Source organism: Glandiceps talaboti, chromosome 2 (genome assembly GCF_964340395.1).
Source record: "Glandiceps talaboti chromosome 2, keGlaTala1.1, whole genome shotgun sequence".
NCBI classification, from domain to species: Eukaryota; Metazoa; Hemichordata; class Enteropneusta; family Spengelidae; genus Glandiceps; species Glandiceps talaboti.
The window spans coordinates 13,614,829-13,628,214 of record NC_135550.1 but is presented as its reverse complement, the minus strand read 5'-3'; the positions used below and the strand labels follow the sequence as shown (position 1 = coordinate 13,628,214).

At 36.4% G+C, this 13,386-nt stretch overlaps 2 protein-coding genes across 2 annotated transcripts in view; one reads left to right on the top strand and one right to left on the bottom strand.

Moving 5' to 3' along the window:
• Positions 1-13,386, top strand: part of LOC144453736 (protein transport protein Sec23A-like) — a 31,181-nt gene that overhangs the window by 4,330 nt on the left and 13,465 nt on the right. The window contains exons 6-11 of the mRNA XM_078145076.1: positions 849-928; positions 1,710-1,854; positions 2,141-2,299; positions 2,920-3,035; positions 3,636-3,759; positions 4,254-4,424. Coding sequence (XP_078001202.1) covers positions 849-928; positions 1,710-1,854; positions 2,141-2,299; positions 2,920-3,035; positions 3,636-3,759; positions 4,254-4,424 — 795 coding nt within the window. The remainder of the gene's footprint in view (positions 1-848; positions 929-1,709; positions 1,855-2,140; positions 2,300-2,919; positions 3,036-3,635; positions 3,760-4,253; positions 4,425-13,386) is intronic.
• Positions 8,029-11,720, bottom strand: LOC144453374 (histamine H2 receptor-like). The gene is made up of 2 exons (XM_078144650.1): positions 11,030-11,720; positions 8,029-8,357 (listed from the first exon to the last, which is right to left on the bottom strand). The coding sequence occupies exons 1-2, from the start codon at positions 11,718-11,720 to the stop codon at positions 8,029-8,031; spliced, it is 1,020 nt and encodes a 339-aa protein (XP_078000776.1).

Here is a 13,386-nt window from a genome sequence, read left to right as displayed (position 1 = left end):
ACATGGTGTTTACTTGTGTCTTGATTTCAATTCTACTTTCTACTGATTTATGTGTAGCTTCTGGTCCAAAATGATTTTAGGAAAGTTGACAGTTTGGGCATAAAATTGCTGTGGATATTTTACTTTACTGTGTCACTAGGTGACTACTCATTGTCCAACCCAAGCAGTATTTACATTAGTCCGTTTGATATTAAGTTTTACGGCCCGGATATGGGTTTTGCAGACCGAGGTTGGACGGCAGAAGGGCACATTTTTATGAAGGCCCATGAGTCGTACTACCGAGTTAGAATAAGGTGTGTTGTGCCAACCTGTCACTGTCAGATACTGTTTGTTATTATGAAAAACCTGAACAGCATGACATAGTTTTCAATTCATTCACAAAAATATATGTTTGTGCCCTTAGTTCGTTCAACTGTAGGACATGCATGTATCATTTGGTAAGGAAGTGTAACTGAGAAACAAAGATCTCGGATAGAAAGCATTCAAAAAGAGAGCTTTCAGAATCATTTATCCTTTTAGTACCTATAAGGAATCAAATTACGGCTGAATCTAGAGTCCTTAGAGATTCAACGTCAGAATATCTGTCGCAAGTTTGCTTCCCAAGTGTTAAAACCAGACCATAAACTCAATCACCATGTTCCAGCACTTACAAACCACAAGTACCCAACAAGAAATCGTAATGTTAGGAACTCCAAAGTAAGAACTAAGCGGAAAGAACTCAGTCCAGTTTGACTAACAGAACCAATGGATTATTTAAATTTTCACAGTAATGATATTTCTTGAAACAATAAGAAGCCCTTCCTTACATGTAGCTCATTGTATTAATCCCTTACTTGTTTCATACACAGGAAATGTTGGGTATTGGAAAAGTGGGTGCACAGCAGCAGAGAGGCACTCAGCAACAACAACAGCAACAACCAATGAACAGGTAAAGACAAATGCTTATAACCAGGGCTATAGATATTACTAGTAATGACTTGTAGCTGACAAACACAACTTGTGCTCTACAATTTTTTTGTCAATTATTTTCAGAAATTTATGTTTAAAAATGCTTTGTTTCAACCACAACACATAGTTGGATAGATTCAGAAGTCTCTCGCATAGGCATTACCCTCTTCTCTTCCAATTTTACCTGTTACTTTTTATTAGCTACATTCCTGACAACACATGACTCCGGTAATCCAGCCTTCTGTTTACTAAAACGATAGACATAAACTAAATCTATTGTCACCTTCAGTGTGGTAGATTACACAAGTGATCAATATAGTTTGAACATTGGAAATCCCAAAACAGCACAAACCACTGCAAGTTCATGGAACTCCAAACAAACTAGTTTTCAGAGACACCTCCCTACTGAAACTATACTGAAACCTAAGTCCATTCAATAGCTAATTGTATCAACATGTTGTGACAATAGTTTTAGTTTGTGTCTATCTTAGAAAACTGAAGGGTAATACCACTTCATGAATGTATTGCTGTCATCACTATATCAGCTCATATCAACTGTGTTCAAATATGTATGATCATCATCTCACTAATTTGTGTACCAGTTTGTTCATATTCATTGTATATGTTGGTTTTTATAGCCTATGGAGTGTATATGGCAAGTATCATAAATATTGCTACCTTCAAACAATGGTAAGATTCCGTGTGTATATTACATATGTAATTGTAAATAATTCAGCACTTTATACTTTTCATTTGTATAGGTTTTTACAGCCAGTGCATAAATGTGATATGAGTTTGACTGATTTGTTAGGTGAACTCCAACGAGACCCTTGGCCAGTAGGTACAGGAAAGAGGCCACTCCGATCTACTGGAGTAGCGCTATCTATTGCCATAGGATTACTTGAGGTAAGTGGACATGAAGTACTTCACACTTTGCTGACATGTACAAAAAGACATAACATTACAAGGGTACAGCTATAAACTTAGTTTTATTCAGACTTTTAGACAAAAAAACTAAAATTCTGCAATTACAATGTATTTGGAACGATTCATTTCATGAAATAAATAATTGAATTTTTGGCTTGATTTATTTGATAACAAGAGAGACAGTCAAAGTACTAAAGAAAGCACTCACATAATGTTCAGATAGCTGATGTTATATCAAATTTGTCATCCATCTTGTTGTTTTCAGTGTACTTATCCCAACACAGGCGCTCGTGTGATGTTGTTTGTTGGTGGGCCAGCCACACAGGGTCCTGGTATGGTGGTCAATGATGAATTAAAGATGCCTATCAGATCTCATCATGACGTTGAGAAAGACAACATCAAGTACATGAGGAAAGCTATCAAGGTCAGTAAAAACTGTCCAAATTACATCCAAGGGTCTTCTTTTAAATTGCAAGCAAACCAAGAATGGTGGTATTTTATGGTATTGAGATGGTCTTTGGGCAATGCGCCCTCACAGGTCGTAATTATAATTGGTTCCTTTTTGAAACCAAATTTGAGCTTGATATTCCTGGTACATTAACTTGGATATCTGTTTGTGCTGCAGAGTCTACCATGACAACTTCTCATTAACAGTGATATAGAATGATACACAAGATTTATTGTGGATAGTTCAGGACTTTCAATTTTACTGTCAGGTCTCCCAAGAAATCCAGTGAGGGCCACCTTTAATATGTTCATTGCAGCCAATTGAAATGTTACAAGTCAGCTGTATGTTTCAATTTTGAGCAAGCCACTGAGAGCATGTCGCTTAGAAGACTGAAATGTATAAATTTGTAATTAATAGCAGTATGAGAGAGAGTTGTGAGGATGATAAAGAGAAGGCTTATGTATCAATAGTGTGTATTCTAATGTTCTGAGTATGGCATTATCCATGCATTAAGACTTGACAACTATGTGTGTGTGAAGACTCAGACCTATGATAGTATGTATATTCTAACCATTGTATTGATCTCCTATTAACAGCACTACGATGCTTTGGCTAAACGTACTGCTGAGAATGGTCATGTTGTTGATGTCTACTCCTGTGCACTTGATCAAACTGGTCTGCATGAGATGAAATACCTTGCCAATTACACAGGGTATGTTGTTATTTTTTGACTTCTGTTTGAAGTATTTCGCTGGTACAGCTTTTCTTCTCCATGGACTTCATTGCTGTCATGATCATGTCTATTCTTGTCCTCCTCACCCTGGGCTATTTATTCCATTATTGCAATTACACGTATACAAAAAAAATCAGTCCTTTATTCATATTGTAGTAGTTTAAGATGATAGTTAAAAAGTGTCATAAGTAAAAGAACAATAGATAATTAACATGTATTCTGCATATTTAGATATTATTCCCCAATATTTTTCTTCATTCAGCCTAGGAAAATACAAGTAACCTAAGGGGCCTTTGTCACTACAAGTTGCTAGACAAGTAGTGACAATGCTTAGGTCACGAGTGTTTTCTGGCTGATTGAAGAAAAATTTTGGAGAATAACATAATTTTACCAGTGCCAGTAATATCACAGGAAAATAATGGCAATTTGGAATGTTTTGACTCATATTTCTAACACAGCAGAACCAGTGACATAGATACACGTTGTCGTGATGTAGAATGACCAGAGCATATATTCCATATTTTTTTGTTCAACTTTCTTGTACATGGTATAAATCCTCTTGTCCTATTTTATCTGTAGAGGTCATATGGTGATGGGAGATTCCTTCAACACTGCCCTATTTAAACAAACCTTCCAGAGAGTCTTTTCTAAAGATGTCAAAGGAGAATTCAAAATGGCATTTGGAGCTGTGTTAGAAGTCAAGGTATGTCCTGTCATTGTTTATTATCACAGAAGCATTGTTACAGAAAGAAATAGCGCCCCCATGTGGTGATGTTATTTGGAATGGACAGCTTTTGTTTATTTTGTCCTGATTAGTGTCTGGTGTTTATACAATGTAATATATACAGCCAAAACTCAGAAACTAATCTTATGAAGTAGAAAATCTCTCTTTTTATGCAATCTGCTGGTGGACATAGTATTTTGATTCTTGTATATGCTGTTGTGTGTATGTGCTACCATTGTTCACAGGATAGGAGAAGAAATCAGCTGTGAGCTGTATTTCATATCTGATATTGTACATGTATATGAATTTTACATTCACCAATGAAATATCTTCAAGTACGGAAAATGTGTTATTAAAAGTTAACAAGTTTAATTTAACAGTTAGAAATATGCATAAATATTATGTGATGAATTGATAGCTGTATAGTTTCAATTGAAATCAGATTTTTCATTTCATCATCTTCTTTGTTTCAGACTTCTCGTGAGCTGAAAGTTTCGGGTGCAATAGGTCCATGTGTGTCTACTAACATGAAGAGCGCATCAGTGTCAGATACAGAGATTGGTATGGGTGGTACCTGTCAGTGGAAGTTCTGTGGTGCATATCCCAACTCTACAGTGGCATTATTTTTTGAAGTAGTTAACCAGGTAAGTGAAGTGGATGTTGTTTGTATAGGAATGGTTGTAGTTTGTTGACGAGTCTTGAGTTGTTCTTGCTGTCACCCAGTTTGTCATCAGTCGAACAGTGTGTATAGGATTGGCAGCTGTCTGTCGGTGAGTTGTGAGCTACTGTTCTTGTAGTCTGTCACTCAGTTTGTCGTCAGTCAGTCAGTTTGTATAGGATTGGCAGCTGCCTGTCGGTGAGTTGTGAGCTACTGTTCTTGCAGTCTGTCACTCAGTTTGTCGTCAGTCAGTCAGTTTGTATAGGAGTGGCTACTGTCTGTCGGTGAGTTGTGAGATACTGTTCTTGTAGTCTGTCACTCAGTTTGTCGTCAGTCAATCAGTTTGTATAGGAGTGGCTACTGTCTGTCGGTGAGTTGTGAGCTACTGTTCTTGCAGTCTGTCACTCAGTTTGTCGTCAGTCAGTTTGTCTAGGAGTGGCTACTGTCTGTCGGTGAGTTGTGAGCTACTGTTCTTGCAGTCTGTCACTCAGTTTGTCGTCAGTCAATCAGTTTGCATAGGAGTGGCTACTGTCTGTCGGTGAGTTGTGAGCTACTGTTCTTGTAGTCTGTCACTCAGTTTGTCGTCAGTCAGTCAGTTTGTATAGGAGTGGCTACTGTCTGTCGGTGAGTTGTGAGCTACTGTTCTTGTAGTCTGTCACTCAGTTTGCCATCAGTCAGTCAGTTTGTATAGGAGTGGCTACTGTGTCACTTGGTCTGTCAATCTCTCTATGGGAATACAAAATGTAGCTATAAATGATTTTCAAAAGTATGTCATGGTAGTCAATGATCTTGGTCCTTTTCTCTAGCCCCAAATCACATCTGAACAGTACCCTAGTCACCTGTATGGTCAAATCATACTATCTTTCTTTCTGATGCCTAGAATGTGACTTATTTGACCTAAAACCTTCTAGTAAGTGAATGAACCTTTTTACATCATGACAGATCAAAGCAAATGTTTTTGAATAATGTATTCTTTATTGCCAACATTCAGTAACAATATTTTAAAGAAAAAAAAAGGGGGGGGGGGGTGTGTACAGCATGTTATCTTCATTTCAGTGAACATGATGATTGTCAGTACGAAGAACTGTCAACATGTGACATATCAGCTCCCTCCCCCAACACTTGACATAACTCCACCCCCTAAAAAACCCAGACAAACAGAAATGGTTGACATGCTGCCTTATATATATTGTAAACTTAATGTCGATTGGTGTTAATTATTTTGCATACAATCTTCAACAGATGTGACATTTTTGCAAAGTGTAATGTAAAGCTACATCTACATCAAATTTTATGAAGAGGAATAAACTAGAGAATTTTGACTGTCCTCTCTTGGCATCAGTAACACAACTTGCATAGAACTATGACAAACATAGTAAAGCCATCGGTCAGTACCTTGTTTTGGAGTGCTTCACCACAGTTCTATGGGTTTGATTTTGTTGTTACTCGTGGTCAACATGATACATCAACACTTTGTTGTCATGGTAATCATACACAGACACTGTGCAATTGTTGTCGTCGTAATCATACATAAAACATATTGCATGTTGTGGTCATGGTAATCATACACAAATACTTTGCCCATTGTTCTCATAGTAACAATACACAAACACTGTTAACATATCTGACAGTGATATTCCTCTGTAAAATTTGTGCAAATGTGGTTTAAATCCCACCAAAATGTGCGGCTGTGAAACTTTGTCGGTTTCTCATCAAAACGAATGAACCAACATGCTATGCCATTGTGGCATTTTATAACTGTTTGCTGTTTTCTGGATAACAGTTTATTGGAGGCTAATCTTTGAAATATTCTTTAGTGGTGCCGACAAGAAGCAATTAATGAGTGTATGGAAAAAAACTGTTCCGATGAATGAACACATTGTATCACAATTGTCATGCACTAGCAGACACGAGGGTGTAATAATGATATTAATTTATCAGAACTGGTCTATTTTATAGACTAATTAGTTGTTGCTTGTCAGAACTATCATAGAATATTTCGAAGACCCACTCTCTTTGTAATTTTGATGTCCCAAAAGAGACAAACAAGACTTGACATTATTCTCAAAAAATGACTCCTAAGTTCAGTTTTTACAGGGAAGTCTGAAAAATGGTGTACATTGCATTCAACAATTTTATATACTCACTGAATCGCACCAAAAGTGATATTTCCAAAATACCTGAACAGTTACAACAAATAGGCCTTTCCAAAATTTGCCATGGTGGCGCTCTACTTCCTGTCTGTGTGTACCTTGGGTGTATACATGGTATAGGTTACTCTGTTTAATAATCACAGATGTCTGAACAATACAAAAAACATCCCTGATTTCCACATCTACAGAATACCAAGGGAAAAAGTTCTTACATTTGTGTATTAAAGAAACAGTACTATGAGGTGGTGATACCCGAATTTGAGCGAGGGCGCTGTATTCTCAATTTCCTGTTTGCAGTCTGGAATGGCCTATTAGCTGATGTACAGCTATTACATGTTACTTTCCGTTGTATCAGCAAGCTAGGGAGTCTTCTGTATTGATTTGACAGTAACAGTATATGATCTACAGCAGATAATGCCAGTACAGTGGAAATATGAGACTAATCACACAAAGACTCCCTATGTCAGTGCAACAGAGCTATCAATGTAGACGCCTGATCTTATTTTTTGGGCTGATATTTTCAGACTTGGCCACTGAACACGTAATTTTCTACCCTTTTCCATACAAATAATGTGAGAAGTACACATCGAATCAATAAAGTAGAAAACAGTTTTAGAAAGAGCAAAAAAAAGCTAAACATTTCACCTGATGATGACAAAGGCCCACTTAGAAAAAAGATTAAAATGAGGGTATGACTGTGAAAAAAGTTGTCTGTTAGAGCTTCAGAAAAAAGTTGGTCCAGAACAAAAGAATAATCTCATCTCATGTAAACCTTTTGGCTCCACTGATAAGATAACACAAATGTAAGAACCTGGGATTGAAACCCTGGCCTTTAATAATAGCTACAGTGGTTTGGTTGTTGCGTGCGCGTGATGTGCAGTGTGTAATCATGGTGTCTCATTGTCGGGCATCTCATTTGATCTTGCCATTGACTTTCAATCCTTGTTTAAACCAATGACATTTTGTTTAAAGCCTAACCCTCAATACTCACAGACACTCACCTGTCAAAACATTTGCACATTTGTATTGCATGTGCACATAATCCAAGTTACCGATTCCATGATATATATATATATATATATATACAAAAGTACTGAATATAGAAAATTAATTTTTTTTTTCAGAATGTTACCATTCAGTATTTATATCAATCCATACACTCAACCATATTTTTTTTATATCAAAATCTTGAGGATAAAAAATTAATCAAAAAGAAAAAAAAAAGGGGAACAAATTTTCTCAAAACTTTCCCAACATTGATATGTTACATGTTGTGAAAATATGACTCAGGATATCCAAGTATCAAAGTTCAAAGTTGAAAAAAAAAAACCCAGTAGGATCCACTGAAGTTCTGCAGAGGCTTTTGAAGGTGTTGTTGAACTGTAAACCAGTTCACATGTTTCTTTTTGTGGCTTGCACAAATTAGCCACTGATGTGTCAGTTTTCTATACATTGTAATTGTAAATCATCTGGTTTTTCTTTGCCCGACACCACTGACATTCTCACTGGCACAGACTCAGTAATGTTGTTGGCGGAAGGCTCCACACGACTGTCAAACACGCACTTAGTTTTAGCCCTGTGCCACAGTTTGACTGCACAGCTCCGGAATGTTCTGTTGAGGAGTGAGTGCATCCATGGATTCATTGCTGAGTTCAGTAGTGTCAACCACTGGGTCACTGAATCAGCATGATATGGTAAATTACGACCAGCAAAACTTGACCATGTATTTGCTATGGTGTAAGGGATCCAACAAATGAAGAATATTCCTAGAATAGAAGTCAGAAAAGAAGCTTATCAATTTTATTTAATTCACTAAGTGAATAAATAGCCCAGAGGGCTCTGGCTGTCTGCGTAAAGTTAAAATGTCATTAGTCAGATAGCCAGGTGAAGTGAACAGCTCCCACCCTCTTTCAGTTTTGGGTTTGGTATGTCTGTTGATAGATAATTTAAAAGAGCTGCTATGATCAATTGTGTAGACTGAAATTATCAATTGGATTGACTGAATTAGAAATCCCCCCCCCCCCCCCCCCCCCCTCAAAAAAAAAAAAAGAAAGAGAAGAATTTACACTACAAAGTCTACATCTTGTCCTGTATCCTCATGGCAAAAAAAGACACATCTTTGCCTTTATCCCTATGGCAACAACGATGCATCATTTCCTTTATCCCTATGGCAACAAAGATGCATCTCTTCCCATATCCCTATGGCAACAAACAAGGCTTTGTATAGTGGTCCAAGATTGACAAATTTGTACTATTGATCATTTTATTAAAACTCGGCTGTATCAAGAAAATGGAAAGTGTCTGATCTGTTGTGAGTGTGATTGATATTATCCCAATTTAATTTTGTAATAAATCATGTCTACTTTGTCATATACATCCTAGATAAATTACGGCAACTACTGAAATGAAGTTTACCTATCTATTAATGTGCTTCATCAATGTCATTGATGGCGATTGTACAGTATTCTTTGTTACTAAGCTTAATATCAGGACAATGGTAATATTCTGTTTTATCCGTCAAAATGGAAAGTAAACAATGAAATATTGACACCACAGAAATGAAGGCTGTCAAATTCTTTTTTATGTCTTGTCATTTTTATCCATTTAGAATGTACAATCAGTTTGTATTTATGTTTTAAACTAGAGTCTAGTTATTGGCTTTCAAGCTGGCGATCATTTCCAACAGCTAAGGTCTGATTTCTAGCACAACTTTCTTACTACACAAGATCTGTATTTTAAATCCATTTCATGAAATTGGAGCATTAATATAAACCAATGACATTATCACATCCACACATGATGTATATTTCAATCCCATCGATGACTGAACTCTCTTAATCTAATTGTTATCATTCACAATGTACAAAGGGGGGGGGGGGGGGTCAGGCTAGACTAGCAGCAAGCTATTTCTTTACTCCTCATTTACCCTTCTCTCTCTTTTTTTGTTGTTGTTTGTTACCAAGGTTTTGTAATTATTTTTACATTTGGGTAAATAAACCATTTATGCATATTCAAACTTGGAGGTGGAACTATGATGTAACATAATTTGAATATCGAGAGTGTGTTTTAGAAAGGTCAAGTAGCGAAATACAAGCACCTCACTCTCTGTACGTCTAGCTAGATGTGTGTGTGTGTAAAATAACAAATCATTGTAGTCATTGGAAATGATTCAAAAGCCAACAACTACTCCCTAGTGTAATGTAGCTAATTCATGTTCTGCTTCAGCCTTCTAACTCATGGTGTTCTGTTTGGTACATTTTGTATTGAATCTTTACCAATGTGTTACTTCAAATTTACGGACCGTTCCGCAAAAAAAAAAAACCCAACACTTTTAGGTGAGAAACCTGGAAGTCAATAAAAATGTCAACCTTTTTCAGACAACCACTCATTGTTACTGTCCTAAAAGAATGAAGCTGTATCAACCCATTGATGTTAAAAAAGGTCTGTCACTTGATACTAGTACAAACTGTACTATGTAAAGCATGTCATTTTGCAGAAAGTTGGAAAATACAACTGTAACAGACTTACAGTTTGCCAATATCTCAGTTCTGTCCTGGCTCCAAACTACACACGTGTATTTGTGTGTTTGGCACAACCAACATGTGAATGAATCGAGGAATTGACCATAATATAGGCTGTTGTAAGGCCTAAAAAAATTGTTTGGTTCCGGTTGCCTGACCCCCACCTAGTTTTTCACGCTGACCCTAAACTTTTTTTTTTACGCATTTGAGAAAAAAAGTAATAAAATAGCAAAAAGTAGCGAAGTATCGCAAGAAATAGTGGATTCAGAAACTGACATCAACTTATGAAAATATTACAATATAAAACTGTTCTTCCAATCTGTAATGGCTGTACATTTGATAGGAAGAAACCAATAACACAGAGACCATATGGAAAACAACAGATTTAAACATAACTACCTGAACTGGACACTCACATATGAAAAAAAATAAAATAAAAAATTCTACCTACCCACCTATACTAAAATTGAGCGTAATCGGAAGCACATGATGTTTTGTGTTAGGTCTAAGCTCTATTGTACAGATATAGATCAAACTAGTCACCATTATAAAGGTGTTTAGAAATAACACCCTACAACATTGGGAAAAGAGTCAAATGTCAATTGGTTTAGAAATATTATGGTTGTAATCTGTAATAGATTTGATATAATCAGGGAATGTAGGCTATATGGGCTTACACAATGTAAGGAGATCAAATTGTAATTTGTGTTTTACCTGAGTGGGAGGGGAGGGGGGTGGAATACAGTTTATGAGTTAACTTATAGATTACATGAATAATAATGAACTGTTCTGTTACCTCTAAAAAGTCCAATTTACAAATAACAGAGGCAATGGCTTCATAATCATAGTTGTATTTTATCTCCCAAAAATGATGAAACACAGAGTTGAAAAACAGTAGCATCATAATATTCACTCACCTGTTATTATTGCAAGTATTTTTGCTGCTCTGTTTTCTCGACTTCTGTTCGGCACATACATACAGTGGTCGTCATTGCATACTAGCTCCCCCCGTTTCGCCTGAATGCGTGCTTCTCTGGCTATGTAAATGTAGGAATGACAGATAATGAAGGCAGGTATAATGACACCGATAACTAACACGATCATGGTGTACGGTATGTCGGCGCTGTAGTTTGGTGCACAAGTACCCTTCCCCAGTGAAAAATGGTATTCTCCAAAATTTAGGAATGGACAGAGTGCTCGGAGAACTGCATATACCCATGCTGTGACGATCATCCATCTGACAGTGGAATGTTTCATTTTCTGCGAATATTGCAGTGGGTACTTTATAGCAAACAATCTCTCAACACTCACCAAAGCCAGTGACGATAATGAAATAGTATAGAACACAATGGATAGGAAGGCCACAATTTGACACCACAAGTTTCTGTAATTCCAAGCAGCGTTTATCCGCACGTCAATGGAAAATGGCAGGACAAAGATAGCAATGCCGAGATCACCAAGTGCTAGGTTGATAACAAATACTCCAGTTATATCATGTAACTTTTTGCTGAAGGCTATGACTGTGAGAACAATAACGTTTCCGACTATCGCCAATAGCATAGTCAGACAAAGTGTACACACATGTAAGATCTGTAAGCAATCTTCCATAGTATCGTAGTCAGTTGTTGAGAAGACAAAACAAAATAATTACTGTCACAACATCAAAGAAATGTTCACAGTGTCTATATTCTGTTATCGCTTCACTGTGAAGTTGTTAATTAGCCTAGTAGTTGACTCCAGGTACTTTCATTGAGGAAGTCTCCCACTCACTGCATGCACTGATGGTCTCCGTATTTCTCACTATTAACACAGTATTGTTAAATTGCATGGTCCAATTCCTGTAATGATAGTCGAACATCAATTCCCCATGTTTAACCATAGACCCTCCCCACCCACAGGATAGGCAACTGCAGTAAACATCAAAGTATCTCTAAATGTTTATTGTACGATGTTTGCTTGCATACATTGGTGGAGGGTCTATGGTTTTTACACAAGTACAACAAGTACTGTATCCTATCGTAGTATTTGCCAAGAATCATTCAGTGCAATCTGGTGTTGTTTACTTGCACCCATCAAGCTAATTACAAAGTCTTCATAACCGTGACATGTTGTAAACCATTACATGATGATGATGATTACGCTTGTTAATAACGTTAATTAGAGAGAGTGTCTCACTATTTGCTGACTTTAACACAATTAAACTATTACTGCCTATTCACGGTAACACTTTTAATTCACATATTATAATCCTCTTTCTTCCCAGAGGTTATTTGTTTGTATACAACTATTAAAGTACAAGATGGGAGAAAGAGGATTTTTTTAATCAATGCAATTTTTAAAAGCATATGAAAGGGAAGTACAAATCTGTGTCTTATAATTATAATCTTAACAGAAAAATTTAAGAAACTATTTGATAAGGGAAATATGAAATGTATGCATTTTATAAAATCAATATTTTGCCAATAAACTATGAAAGCAAATTTTTGATTGTAACTGAGCTACACTCTAATCAGTTTGTAATGAGACTGTATATTTTAAGATTTGTAAAATTAAAACTTGTTGTTTCATGATTAGTTTTTTTTTTAAGGCAATTTTTTATAGCTTTTATAACTTATCTCCAGAAAAATATTTCTAACAGCATTGAATATGACATGGCCATAATCCTTAAATGTCATTTGCCGCAAGGATACTGCAAACGAGTAGGTAATGTAACTATAGAGTTCATTTAGTGATAACCTCTTAAGATGAGTGTAAAGCTAACATCCATGGTTGTCATGGCAGCAACTGGATTGCCCCCCTTTGTGATGCCACTTGCGACTTGAAAGTATCAAATGACCCTACAGTTACAATGTCTGGTGGTAGACTGTTTCTGGGGAGAAAAATGAATAGTTTCTGTTTTTGAATGTTGATATTTGGTAACTTTTTACTATGCATGTGTCTGGTATATCTTTTTTGGAGGTTTAAAATGCTGGACTTTGTTTATAGCAACTGCTTTCGACACTCTCGAGGCTGTAATTTTACGTAGTGATGAGTCCAGTCTGTGACATGGGTGGTTGAGTATATGTGTAAAGTAAAGGAAATAACTCAGCCACTGGGTTCTTTTTTTCTTAAGATTATCTGATTGAAATATGTGTATATTTATATCTCTACCGTATTTCTAGAGACAAGTTTGAGTATTTGCAATCAAATATGTATGTTTTCATTATAAACGAGACTTAATCTCTAAAAAAAACCTAAAGGTACAGACTGTCCCTCTATTGGCAATGAGGTGACC